This window comes from Vombatus ursinus, unplaced genomic scaffold (genome assembly GCF_900497805.2).
Source record: "Vombatus ursinus unplaced genomic scaffold, bare-nosed wombat genome assembly UNPS02014872.1, whole genome shotgun sequence".
In the NCBI taxonomy this organism is placed as follows: domain Eukaryota; kingdom Metazoa; phylum Chordata; class Mammalia; order Diprotodontia; family Vombatidae; genus Vombatus; species Vombatus ursinus.
The window spans coordinates 6,656,391-6,670,937 of NW_020954650.1; the positions used below are offsets into that span (position 1 = coordinate 6,656,391).

The following is a 14,547-nucleotide window of genomic DNA, read 5'->3' on the forward strand; positions in this document are numbered from 1 at the left end:
TAGATAGATAGATAGATAGATAGATAGATAGATAGATAGATAGATAGATAGTAAGTGTTATGTTTACCTGAATACCACAGAGACCATTTTCTACACTCTAAATTATTTTGGCTGAATTCAGAATCATTATTTTTTTAAATTTAGTTGAATAGAGCAAAACTACTTCATTTCCCTTAAGCTACTCTGTCTGCTTGATTTCAACTCCAGGAACATCATGCCTTTCTTTGCACAAGCTCATCACCTGAAATCTCATCATCTTGGAAATTGATCCAGCTTTGATACTCAACACCTCCTCAGTATCCCCACTTGCCTCTCCCTTCACATAGAAGGGCTGGAGGACAGAGCAATAAACTCCTCTCTGAGCCTCATTTTCATTTTCATTATCATCAGATGCTTTGCTTGTTTTCCCTCCATGAATATCATTCCCCAAGACAGATACCCTCTGGCACCTGCCCTCCCATTTTCAGTTTCCTTTCATGTATTGCCTTCCCCCATTAGACTGAGGACAGAGACTGTCTTTCTTTTTCTTATTTATATTTCCAATACTTAGAATAATAGCTGTACATAGTAGGCACTTACTATTTATTGATCTTTAACTAAAACAAGTTGTTTTCCTATGTGATGCTAAGTAAATGATTAATTAAAAAAAACTTTTTCCATCAGTTATTTTTGTCCTATGTAAACATAGCCAGTTTATACTTAGTAATTAAAAGAAAAACCCTCTCAAATTTAAAAAAAAAACTCTCAACTTATAATACTGGTTGTTTTATATTCTATTGTCCTATTTTAAATCTAGGCTTCTAGAGGAAGCCTAGAAAGGTCTTTGGAATATCAGAACAAAATGGTTTATGGACTTCTAGGGAACCACAGAGTTTTTCAAGGATTCTTTAAATCTATACCCAAATCCATAAGTAAACAAACTTCTATAGATTAGTCCATATATGGGTACAAATGCATATATTTGTATTTACAATTTTTCAGAGAATTTGAGATTTGGAAAGGAACTTGGTGACCAACTAGTTCAGCCCATATACAAAAGAATCCCAAGCATAGCATACCCTGTTCTTGAAGCCCTCCCTTCTCCAAGGAGTAGGGAGCTCTCTACCCCTTGAAGCATTTCAATTGTGTAGAAACATAATTGTGACTAATAATACTTTGGGGTTGTATATTTTCTCAATCAACAGATACTAATAGTACTACACACGGAGAATAAACAAAATATGTTTATATCAAAAAATGGTGTTCATACTAGAAAAGGTAGGGGACTACTGGCCTCGTACATAATTCCTCTAACTGATTATGCAGGTGTCCACAATTAGACTGCACCTCTCATTTTCAGAAACCTGTGGCCTACATCATTACTTAAGTTTACCTCAAAGAGGGTTAAGATTGAATAGAATTGGATATTTCTAAAAATCTGTTTCTGATCTTCTAAAACTACATTTGCAATTGCTATTACTCTACTCATGAGATTTCCTTGTGAGGCTAACCCCAGAGTGCTGAATGGGGATTTCCTGTTCAGCCAAGTTGTTCTTTTTTTTAAACTTTTATAGGAATAAGGATCTGTATTCTCCTGATTATAAAGATTCTGAAGCAGAAGTACTTACAGTTATGTGACTCTGGAGCAACATTTGCAATCACTATTAACTAAAAGAGTCACATGACTACTGTAGCCCCAGCAGAGTCTAGTATAACATAATTGTCTAATGTAGAACATGGAGGTCTTGAAGAATTGATAGGCTGCATGTCAGATAACTACATGCAGCTTTAGTCTTCATCTGATTTTCACTTCTCAGCTTTATTGCAGGAGGGAGGGATTGGAGAAGGAAAAAGACACAGGCACAAGAAGAATGCCCCATAAATACTTTTATTTACAAGATGTTAAATAAGCTAAATCTTCACCTTTTCCCATTCCTAATTCAAGAACAGTAGACCTGAGCAGCCATCTGATGGCATGGACAACTCCTGTTGTGTTGGGGAAGAAAATTTCTCTCCCCAAATGCAAGAAGAGAATAGTGATGTTTGGGCTTGGGTGGTACAACCCACAATGGGAGCTCAGTTAAGTGGAAGACAGGGAACAAAGAAAGGCTGAGCTGCAGAACATACAACCATATGCTTGTGAACACACAGAGCAGAGAAGTGTATTTAGAGAAAAATAACTTTCCAGTTATGTCATTTCATTTTATAGGTCTTTATAAGACTGCGTGCTATCAAACTGCTGACAAATGGTGGGGGCATTTAGTTCTTGCAAGATTCTAATGAAAGGCAAATAGCACCACAGACACTTGTAAAAAAAAAAGTTTCCATCCTTATACTTGTAGACCAAGTAATAAATGCAATAGATAAAATTGACATGTATATATGGTTCCAAATCTGGTAGAGGGATAGGCTTGTTTCTAAACAAGAAATAAAACAAGAACTCCTGATAATTTAATCTGGAAATTTGGCAAGCTAGCTCTTGATTTTCCCTAGTCTTAGGAACAAATATAGCATATGTATCTAATACGGGACAGACAGTATAATATAGTACAAAGATCTTGGAGTCCAGAGAGACCTGGATTTGAATTGTAACTGACACTTACTAGCTCTGTTGCCCAAAGTTAATCATTTAATTTCTCTGAACCCCCTTAGTCCCTCCTATTGATTCTTTCCTATCTTTTCTTTATAATACTGTCCTATTTCAGGCCCTCCTTCCTTGTCATCTAAACTAGAGGCTTCTAACTGATCTTGTTTCCAGACTATTCTTCTTCCAATTCATCCTATAACATGCTGCCAGATTAATCTTCCTAATGGCTAGGTCATATCACATCACTAAATAAAACCTCTCAAAGCCTCTTTATTGCCTGTTAACTTGATATGTAAGGCCACTGATGATCTAACCCTATTAAATGAATAAATGAACAACTATTTGCTAAATTTTTACTATGTGGAAAGCACTTTGCTGAGTGTTGAGGATACAAAGAGAAAAGTAAAACAATCCCGGTTTTCAATGAGGTCATATTCTCAAAGAGAAGGCAACACATATTGGGAGTTTAGCCACAGAGTCCTTAAGTGCAGCAGCAAGGTACATAATAATGCACCTTCTTTGGCTTGATTTTTATTAATGAAACCATATCCTTCCATTATTATCTCACACCTGTCTCCTTCAGTGCTTTCTGCTCCAGCCAACCTGTCCTTCTAGGTATGTCCAGAATTCACACATCTCTTCCCTATTCACTATCTCTAATCTTTGCTTAGAATTCCATCTTCTTACATCTCTAACAATTTAAATGTTATACACCTTTGAAAGACCAAACCAAATTTTGCCTTTGTATTGTAACCCTATTTGATTTTAGTACCCCCTGCCCTTGGTGATCCTCTCTCCCTCTGATTAGAGAGGACAGATGATGGACAAAGGAGAGTTCCTCCTGGATCTTCCAGGTAAGGAGAGCACCCAGGGCAGCCATCTCATAATTTCCCACCTTGAACTCTTTTGTGCTTCATCATACCTCCTCTCTCTCTCTCTATACACACACACACACACACACACACACACACACACACACACACACGGACACACACACACATCATCATCATCAGTTATGGTGCCCCACCTCCAACTTATTTTTGTGTGTTGCCTTCTCCCATTAGATCGTGAGGTCATTGAAGGAAAGAACAGTTTTCCACCTTTCTTTGTATTCCTAGCACTCTGTACAATGCCTGCTGAATTATAGGTGCTTAATAAATGTTTCTTGACTAAACGAATGATTCTCCACAACCAGTACTGTTTCTTCTCCTTTGAAATAGCACAATAATTCATTTGAATTTCTCTTAAGGACTTTCACAATATTTTGTATTACAATGTATACATGGATTATTTTGTCTTACTACATTGTAAGTCATTTGAAGGCAGGGAGCATCTTATTCAAAGTTGTATCTCCATCAGTCCCTAACTCAGTGATTTGCGTGTAAGTCAAATCAACAAGCACTTATTAAGCAATATTATGTTCTAAGAATCATGATAAATGCTGGGGATACTAAGGCAGGCAAAAAAAATATCCTGCCCTCAAGGAATTCACAGTCTAATGGTCAAGATGATTGTGAAACTATGTAAAAACAAGGTATATGAAGGATAAATTGGAGATAATCTCAAAGAGAAAGCAACAGTTATAAGATGGACCATGACAGGCTTCTTTCAGAATGTAAAATTTTAACTCAGACTTGAAGGAAGCCAGGGAAGCTATGAGGTCAAGACAAGGAGGAACAACATTACAGCCATGAGGTACAACCAGTAAAATACCTGGAGTCTGGAGATGTACTTTGTCTTATGTGAGGAATAGCAAAGAGGTCAGGGTCACTGGATTGTAGACTATGTGGAAGGGAATAAGATATGAGAATACTGACATGGTAGAAAAGGACTAGGTCATGAAGACCTTTAAAATCCATACAGAGGATTTTTTTCCCTTTGGTCCTCGAGGCAATAACGAGACACTGGAGTTTATTGATTAAGGCAGTGATTTGATGAGACCTGTATTTTAAGAGTACTTTTATAACAGAGTGGAAGATGGACTGCAGTGTTGAGAGATTTGCAGCAGAAAGACCCACCAGTAGGCTTTTATAATAGTCAAGGTATACAGTGATGAGGGCTTACACCAAATGGTAGCAATATAAGAGGAGAAAAGGGGGAAGGAAAGAATCATATATCAAGTACCTATGATATGGTAGACACTATGCTAAGCACTTTACAATTATTATTTCACTTAATCTTTACAAAAATCCAAAAGGTAGGTGTTATTATTATCTCTGTTTTACAGGTGAAGAAACTGAGACAGACAGAGATGAAGTGATTTGCCTGGACTTTCATCTAGTAAACATCTAAGGCTGGATTTAAACTAGTCTTCCAGATATCTTGGCACCTAGGTGTTCCTAGGAGTGTCAGGCCTGGAGTCAGGAAAACCTGAGTTCGAATCTGCCCTCAGATACTTAGTAGCTGTGTGATTCTGGCAAGTCACTTAACTCTGATTGCCTCAGTTTCCTCATGTGTAAAATGAGAAGGAAATGGTATCTTTGCCAAGAAAGTCTCAAAAGGGAATCATGAAGAGTTGGACACAACTAAAAGGACTGGATAAAAATGGCAACAACTACCAGACTCCAGAACCTGTGCCTTATCCACTGTACTACCTAGTTATGATTTAAGACATGTGTTGCAAAAGTAGAATTAACAGTACTTAGGAATAGATTAGGGCAGCGAGGTGGCACAGTGGATAGAGTGCCAGACCCAGAGTCAGCAAGACTCACCTTCCTGAGCTCAAATCTGGCCTCAGACACTTACTAGTTGTGTGACCCCAGACAAGTCACTTTTAACCCTGTTTGCCTTAGTTTCTTCATCTGGAAAATGAACTGGAGAAGGAAATGGCAAAACACTCCAGCATCTTTGCCAAGAAAACCCCAAATGGAGTCATGAAGAGTTGGACATGACTATAAATGACTGAACAACAACAACAAAGAAAGAGATTGAATATGAGAGGAGTCAAAGATGACACACAAGTTGGGAACCTGGATGACAGTGAGCATGGTAGTGCCCTCAAAAGTATTAGGGAAATTTGGAAGGAGGGATGATCCTTAGGAAAAGATAATGAGTTCAGTTTTGGACATATTACATTTAATTTCTCCGTAAGACATACAAGAGGAGATTTCAATAAGCAGATTGAGATGGGATCCTTAGGGTCAGGAGAGCAGTTAGGGCTGGCAATATAGATCTGAGGGGTTAGTGAACAAAGCACTAGATCTTGAGTCAGGAAAACCTAAGTTGGAATCCTGTCCCAGACACAATAGCTGTGTGAAACTAGGGAAGTCGCCTTGCCTCTGTTTATCTCGGTTTCCTCAAATGTAAAATAAGGATAATAATATGTAACTCTCAGGATTATTCTGAGGATCAAATGAAGCAATATATGTAAAATACCTCATAAATCTTAAAGACATATATATGATGTATATGTGCAAAACATATATGTGTACATGTATATATATATATACATATATTAGCTATTATTACTATCATCATTGGCATAGAGACAATAATTGAATTAATGGGATCTGATGAGATCACCTAATGAAATAGCGTAGTAAAAGAAAAGAAGAGGGTTCAGGACAAAATCTTGAAGGGCACCCACAATTAGAAGGAGTGACTTGGATAAAGATCAAACAAAAGAGACTGAGGGAGAATAGTCAGACAGAAAACTCAAGCACTAAAAAAAAGTATTTTAAACTGAAATGGTGTTTTAAATATTATGTCCTTTTCTAAGTAAACCTATAGCATTGTAAGGTCAAAAAGAAAATTAACTAAATTGGTTAATGGATGCACGGATTTAAAACTGGAGAAACCTTACAAGTCATTAAGTTCAAATTTTCATAATATAAATGAGGAAGCTGAGCTGCAGAACATTCTCATGATTGCTAAATGACTAATCCAAGGTCACAAAGATAGCAGAGCAGATGTCTGAATTTAGATCCTCCAAATTCAAATTCAGTTTTTTTTTCGAAAGTTTTGGAAGTTTTAGAGGTGGATCATATATCAGCCCTTTAGATATATTTTACATCATAGATTGTAGCAATACAATAAGATTAAATGGCAATAACAATGTCAAAAAGTGTCATTTACTTCTGACTATCAGGGATCAGTGATATGTATCTTTTTAGCAGGTATAATCAAGAAATACCTGGTTCCGATTCTGTTTCTTCATGTTCATCTATGATTAAAATCAGTTCTATCACTTTTGCTGTCCTTTTCCCACCTTGAAGTACAGGGGCTTTGTACTGCTCCTTCATTCTGTCTTCAGACATCATACCACATGCATTGTTTTGTTTTCTCAGGCACCTGGGAAAAAACTACATCAGGAACTCCTGAGAGAAATCAAAGGGGAAATAATGTCTCTCCCCCACAAATCTCACATAAGATAGGAGCAAACTTCTACTTTTTTTTTATTCTTGTCAAACAGATTTCACAAAAGCCCCATGAGATGAGAATTAAGATTATTATTTCCACTTTGGGGGCAAAGAAACCTCCCAGAGGGAGGTTAAGTGACTCACCTATATCCTCACAACTAGAAAGTATAAGAACTGGGGTTCAAATCTAGTCCTCTCAAGTCCATAAAACTATCAATTACACTGTGATGCCTCTCTCCATAAAAGCAATTCAATCATAACCACACCTTTGATCAATTGGCTGTAACAATGAGGAATTGCAGAGAAAATGTGCTGTAAAGAATGTCATCATAGTGAGAAATGACCAGCCAGAGTACAGAATAATGTAATAGCCTACAGTCTCTATTGAGATCATTGCAATGTCAAGAGATATAGAGGGAGACTCCCAGCATATCAAAGGGGATCACTTATAGAGAATTTACTTGAGGACATGGACAAGACTGCATAGGAAAAGAATATGTGTACAGATTGTGACCTGCACCAGTGAAGGGAGTACCCACTGGATTAGATCACAGAGCCACTGAGGGCATCAAAGCATGATAATGGACACATAAGAAGCACTCAGTAAATATTTGTTTACTGATTAATTTCTGTGGATATCATAGAGGAAACAAATAGTGACTTTTCCTTTTACCCACTTTCTCCTTTTTCCTACTTTCTCCTTTTCCCTACTTTCTCCTTTTTCCTTATCTTCACTCTTTCCTGTAGAAGCTAAACTTTCTGAGTGATAGATTCCACCTCTTCCCCCTTTTGTCTTTCTTCTATTCTTCTTCCCAGAAATTATACCTGAATCCTCCTTCGGGGACAATGAGCACTAACTACATCTTTCCTTTCTATTTTTTCCTCCCAAAGTCACCTCACCTACTCACCATGGGAAACTCAGTTTCCTTACAGATAATTCCCTCAATGCTATTGGGATCACCCCTAGGAACCTCCTACCCTGGAAGAAGAGATCAAGATTGGTGTACTCCTATTTCAACCTCACCGGCAGAGAAAATGGGAGGGGGAAGTAAGAAGAGGAGGAGGGAGAAAAGGAGGGAGGGCCGGTCTCATATTGCAAGACCTCAATCTTGCTCTCCTTATGCTAGTTTGGAGGAGTCTGATCCTGCCTGCACACGGGCTCTGAGCTGTCTGCCAGAGAAAACTCACTTCTTCACGGAGGAGTGAAAACTTTGTTACTTCTTTCTGCCCTTAGAGGAAAAAAAGAAAAGTTTCCAACACTTCTGGGAAAAGAGCTCTGGGCAAAGCAGCAGACTTTCTGAACGGACTCCGATTGAATTCCTCTCATTTCTCCTTCCCCAGCTGGGATTTCTGGATTTTCTCCGGAAAAAGGAGTACTCTTCAAAAGGGCATCTTTGTTGCTGTTGCTGTTGTCATTGTCATCGTCGTCGTTGATGTTACTTCAGCTGTCTAAGTAAAGCTTTGGAGCAGGGATGCTTGCTTTCTTCTCCCTTCTGGATGTGGCAAGATGAAGAGGGGTCCAGAAGGGTGACCTCAGACCCCAGCCAAATAAAGGGTCCCTGACGTTTGGCTCGTGGCATTGTCTCCCCCTGGGTGGGGCAGGGTGGAGGTGGTGGTGAGGCGTGGACTTTGGAAAACTCTGGTGCTGTGGAATAAAAAGCCCAGGAGCCCAGAATTCGTGGAAAGCACTCACTCCACAAGCCTTATCCATGAGTTCCTAGCTTTTGCCTCCTCTGGCACCGTTTGAAGAGGATGGGGTCTGCGGACTGATGTGTAGGACATCGCTTTTCCAAACTTCAGGTAAATGTGGCTGTTGGGGGCTTTCCTTGAACCTCCTTATCCATTCCCCATACACATTTTGCGGCTGGTTCAGAAAGGAAAAAAATGGATAACTGTTATCAAAGTGGCTTAACCTTGGTAAGGAAAGGAAGAGAAAAGGGGAGAGATGGAAGTAGGTCTGGGGGTGGCCCATACATTGTTCCTGGAAGAAATCTGGGAGGCCAGGAAGAAGACTCAGTTTTAACTGCTTCCAGCTACTTTTCTTTTACAAGCTTAGGGGCTAGTTAAAACTCTCAAACTCTGCAGGGTATATGCTGACTGCAGCAGAGAAGAAGGGTTGCATTTACAGAGAGGTTGGATTTGAATCAGGTCCCCTAACAAAGCTCTGTTGCCTTCAAGGTGCCTTTGCGCGTTGACTATATACATAACACACAAATAGATATAGATACATCTCTATGTATGTGTGTGTATATGTGCGTATGTATGTGTGTATATACACAGGTATATACATATATAATGCTCTTTTGCTCTGAGACGCTAGAGAATGGGTCCAAGTGAGGCAGTATCTACACTTGAAATTTCCATGAGAGGGAGAAAGGAAGCGTTTCTTCAAACCCTGAAAGCATCCCCTCCACCGCACCCCGCAATCCCTGTTCTCTTTGCTCTCGAGGTCAAGATTTCAAGCCTAGAGAGGAAAGTAAGCTAAAACCCAGACTTCAAGTTCCGCGACGAAGGAACTAAAGGTCCCTCAATTATTTCGCTTCAGCGAAGGAAGCTGGGGAAGTCATCAGCGTGCCCTAAAGGGAGGATGAGATCTGGCATCAATCCGGGAGAGAAGCTGCTGGAGAGCCCGCCTCAGGCTGCCCCTGTTATTAGTATTAGCGTAATTTATGGCGCTGCGCTCTTTGCGCACGAGAGAGCAGAGGATCTGGAGCTCTTCCAGGAGGAGAGCGAGCAGGCCGGCCCAAATAAATTGTTTTCCTCCCTGAGAGAAAGGAAGTTTGACTCATTCTCTCCCCGCCCCAATTTGTCTCTGGTTAGCGGTTCAGTCTGGAGCAGCCTCCAGAGAGCCACCGAGAGGCTTTGGAAACTGGCTGAAGACCCGGGATGTGCAGCTAGCTACTGCTCTGGGTCCTGAGTTCTTCCCCACCCCACTTCTGGAACCTGAACCCAGGGAGATCCCTGTGGATTTTAGCTAGCCAGACCGTCGGTTTCCCTTGAGTTCTCCAAAGGGGGAATGAGGATTGGGAGAAAAGAGCTGCAGAAGAGAGGAGAAAATGAGTGGTGTGGGAGTCATTTCTGTGGGAAGCCTAAAATGAGCTCTTTCGTCAGGCAGCCAGCGGGTCAGAGAAACGTTGTACGTCTTAGTAACAAACATCCCTTTCAAAAAAGGCTACTATTACCTGTGCCAGATTTGAGTAGCAAAGGCGTGAAGGACTCATGCCAGAGTAGAAACTCTTCCCCTGATGTGGCGCCTAAGTCCACCTCTTAAGAACCAGATTCAACTATTCTCTTTGTATAGAATAGCCTTCTATTTCCCTCACCATGCTTAAGATGGGAAACTGAGTTTGGAGAAAATGTAGATTCCTGGGCCATTTAATTCTTCCCTTACCCTTCTAATATCTGTATTGTTTTGTTTCCTTTTGTTCCAAGTGGTAAGGGTGGGGAGAATCATTTATCTATTGTGGATTTTATCATTTTCCAGGAGACTGGGGCATAAAAGAACCAATATTTTTTTTTAAATTTGTTTTCATTCCATATGTAGAACTATTTTGACTTAAAGCAACATATATCTTAAAAGATGTAGGATCGCAATGTATTTTTTAAATTTTGTGTAATGATCATTGGACTGTTGTGTGAAAAGATGAAAAGTAGCTCTCTGAGTATTTCTATTATTGCTTTTTTAATATTCCCAGTCCTTTTACTCATTTAAATGTTCTTGGTCACTGAAGACCCTTCCACCCCTGAAATTCGGGGAAAGATAGTTCTCTGCTATTCTACTCATAAAAGTTTCCACAGAGGAAACCAAACATGAAAACTATGACATCCCTTGACAAGCAACCTCTGCTTGTCATGAAGTAGTGCATGTGGTTCATTTTAATGAAAAGAATGGTCTTATTCAAATGAGACACTGGTGAAATCAATGTCTTTCCACACCCTAACAATGTTTTTATTGGTTCATAGCTGGAAATGTCATGAAAGTATGAAAATAGCAACAGATGTTTAAGAAACTCTTTGACAGGTAGAACTTACCCCTGGAAAACATTACCAATTATCACCAATGATATTGAAAATCTTAAAAATATATCAATGAAATCATTTGTGAGAGGAAGAAACCAAAATTCTTCTGTAAGGGTTATGGTTGATCTTTTAATCTAATCACATTTTGTGTAAGAAAGGATCATAGTTAATTTGAGCATTATACAAAAAAATAAGAACCTTAGAAAGTAACTAACTACTCTGAGTTTGTGGAATATAAAACAAAATGTAAGGGAAAAGTTAAAATATATGTTGCTTTTCTTAAATGACATAAGGGTGCTAAACATCCATTTATTATTTGAAGTCTAGGAAAATCTTTAATATAATTTTAGAAAATAGTTCTAGAAAAAGAAACCAATGGCTCATCAAAACTAAAAGCATATTTTTTTATTATTATTGTTAATATCATCATCATCACTATCATCATTATTATTATAAAACAGGTACCAAAAATAATGAAGTTTGACAAGATGCAGAAGGCAACTTTGGAGGCACTATCCGTGGTGCTGATCCTGTTTTGGGGACATCCTCAGGATTCGCTTGCATGCCCTCACCCATGTGCATGCTATGTTCCCACAGAAGTTCACTGCACATTTCGATCTTTAGCTTCAGTGCCAGCAAGGATTTCTAAGCATGTGGAAAGAATCAATTTGGGGTTTGTACCACAATTTTTTCAGAACTTTAAAAATATGTAGATTTTTCTTCTTAATAACCTTTGAATGATTAAATATAGATGTGGAATAGAAGGAAGTCTTTACGTTAAATGCTGTCCTTTTATAAAATCCATAATTACTTCTCATATGAAATAGGTTTCACAAGGTCTAAAAACAAGGATGTTTCTTACCAACTTCAATTTAGTAAGAAGTTTTATTGCCAATATTAGTTATAGAGATCTGGTTTTGTCTTAATGAGTCTGAGAAATTAATGTATATTCTGTCAATTTCTTTAAATATGGCATGATATAAGTAACCTTTTGAAAACATTTTAGCAGGGTGAAAAGAATGAGTGTAACATTGTGACTTTTTAAAAGTCATCTAGGTGCTTGGTGTTGATATATAAAAAAGTTGATATTAAATTTGAACTATTTGAAAAAAAGTTACTTTGAAAAATAGTTAATTTGAAAAATATTCTCTTTTATGGGTATTTCTATGTATTATGCCAAATTGAACTATTATTTTTTCATTCTTTTGAATTTCATTGTTGTGATTTTATTTCTCTTCCTTTTGCTTATGAATTGTCTCTTTACTATAAATTTTGTGATCCTTTTGATTGTGGAAAGATGGCAGATAATTCAGAAATTTCAGAAAATAGGAAAATAAATTCCTGAAAAGCTTCCTTGTTGGACTATTTTCTTGAAAATGAAGTGCTATATTGTTTTAAAGGAAGTAATAACTTCTATAATTATATAAGTAAAATTTAAATATACAACAGTGCTAAAGAGAGCATAATTCAATTCAGTGGGCATAGGTGAAATAGTAGAATGCGACAATAAAAGAAAGTAAAGGTAATACAGAAAACTTTCCAAGTCTGAGGCAATAGACCATGTAATACTATTTTCAATAATGGTATAGGAACCCTTATGGTTTGAGTCACTTGAAATTTAGACAGGGATGGTGGTAACATATCTGGGAAATAAAAATGGAAAGCTAAATATTTTTATTTCTATGTATCTGACATTTGTTCAGGTTTATTATTTTTCCCACAGGGGAGATAAAGCTTGTTTAATCCCATTCTGGAACATGAGTTCCATATTTTGGTTAACATTGATGAAAAGGAGATTTAGATTCCTTGTCCCATCCCTCTGCTTCTCATCTACACGTGCTCTGATTATCTGCCCTTCCTATTTAGGGACTATTTTATCTATGTATGTAGCTGGGGATATAACTAATAAACATTTATAAGTGCCCATTCTGCACATCACCCAGTCAAAGGCACAATTAAGCAATTCTCCTGTGGACAATGGTTAAAAGGCAGAATTATATGATTTTCCCCTTCCTGATTCAGTTGAGAGGGAGTAAGGAGGAATGTGGCTTGAATCTTGTCAAATAATAAAAGAAGTGTTGAATATGTCCTCTGTAATGGAACACTAGTGGATCTTTGAATGTACTAAAGTTCTTGACAAATCAGATAATAATAGTGGTGACAGTTGAGCCTTTGTAACACTTTACAGTTAACAAAACTCTCTTCTCACAACTATCCTTGGAAGGTCAAAAAGAAAAAGATTTCAGCCTATTACAAACACAAGTTTAAATTTCATTTTCATATTATATCCATAAGTGCAGTTTTCTCAGTGTCAAATTTTATTCTCCTCTCCAATAGAAAGCAATGGTTACTTTTATTCAACACCAGAGATAAATATTTAGAAATGGGAAGGAAAGAGCAGTAAAAAAAAAAGTATTAAATAAGGGCAGTATATTATGATGCCCTGATAGCTTTTCCACATAAAACAGCAAAGATAAAAAAGTGGAAGCTCACTGCTGTTTTTTTTATTTTTAAAAGTGAATGGCAACAAGATTTTTTTTAAAAAATCCTATATTAATATTATAGAAATGTGAACAATTAATTCAAGGAATGAATTGCTTCAAAATATATTGCTGCTAACTGTACAATTTTGAAAAATGGATTAATATAATCCTGTTCCACCATAACTATGCTTAACTACTATAATGTTGTCTTGATGGGAGGAATACCTCAAAAGACAAAAAAATGGCATTGCACAATGTGACAGAGTAGAGGAAAGGAGAAGTAGATGTCCACTGCATATAAAACTTAGAATCTGAGTTATCTTTTTATTAGTTTGGAAAGGCTTTAAAATTTTCAAGAAGAAGCTGAAGTTGTTGGCAGGATACTGAGGAAAGGTCATGTTAGAACACAGCTGTATACAACATACCCAATCAGTGCATAATGAGATACTCCTGTTTCTACACAAGATGATCTGGAAGACCTTCCTGTAAATTACTTTCCAAATATAAAAAAGAAAAAAGGGATTATTGTCTGCTTGATTGGCCTTTTTTTTTTTCAGAAATGGTTTCATTAAACTTTTTGACACCTTTCTAGAATATCTTAAGAGCCCCATAAATAATAAATTATGCATTTTAAAACTTTGATTTTTTATGTAGGCAACATTGCTCTGCCAGTCCTAAACAATATGTCCTTTTTTATATTTATTTACTATCAAGAAGAGAGAAAACCTGTCCTGCCCCCCTTACTCACAGGTTGCTTTTTAGGTAATTATATGTTTCTAGAATTTAAACACATCTTTCAATTCATCACTTCAACCTGGAAGCTTCTTCAGCTTTCTCTTCCTCTTGAAAATAGCTTCTGGAGAATTACATAAGAGTAATCAAGCTTGTTCTTGACACGCCTCATTCTAGCACATAAAGTGGGATCACAGATTGAAAGTTGGAAGAAATCCTAGAGGTTGTCTGATTCAACCCCCTTATTATATGTAAAAAGAAACTACCACTCAGAGGGGACAAAGTGACTTTACCCAGATTTCACAGGTTATAAGTGAGAGAGTTGGGTCTTGAACCCTGATCCCATGACTATGAATCCAGTTTTCTTCCTCTTGGATTTGTCTTCAAG

The 14,547-nt window shown here is 37.6% G+C and overlaps 1 protein-coding gene across 1 annotated transcript in view; it reads left to right on the forward strand.

Annotated features, from left to right (window-relative positions):
* The first annotated feature begins 8,066 nt into the window (after window positions 1-8,066).
* Window positions 8,067-14,547, forward strand: part of MXRA5 (matrix remodeling associated 5) — a 38,294-nt gene continuing 31,813 nt past the window's right edge. The window contains exons 1-2 of the mRNA XM_027842432.1: window positions 8,067-8,724; window positions 11,406-11,617. Coding sequence (XP_027698233.1) covers window positions 11,418-11,617 — 200 coding nt within the window. The 5' untranslated portion in view covers window positions 8,067-8,724; window positions 11,406-11,417. The remainder of the gene's footprint in view (window positions 8,725-11,405; window positions 11,618-14,547) is intronic.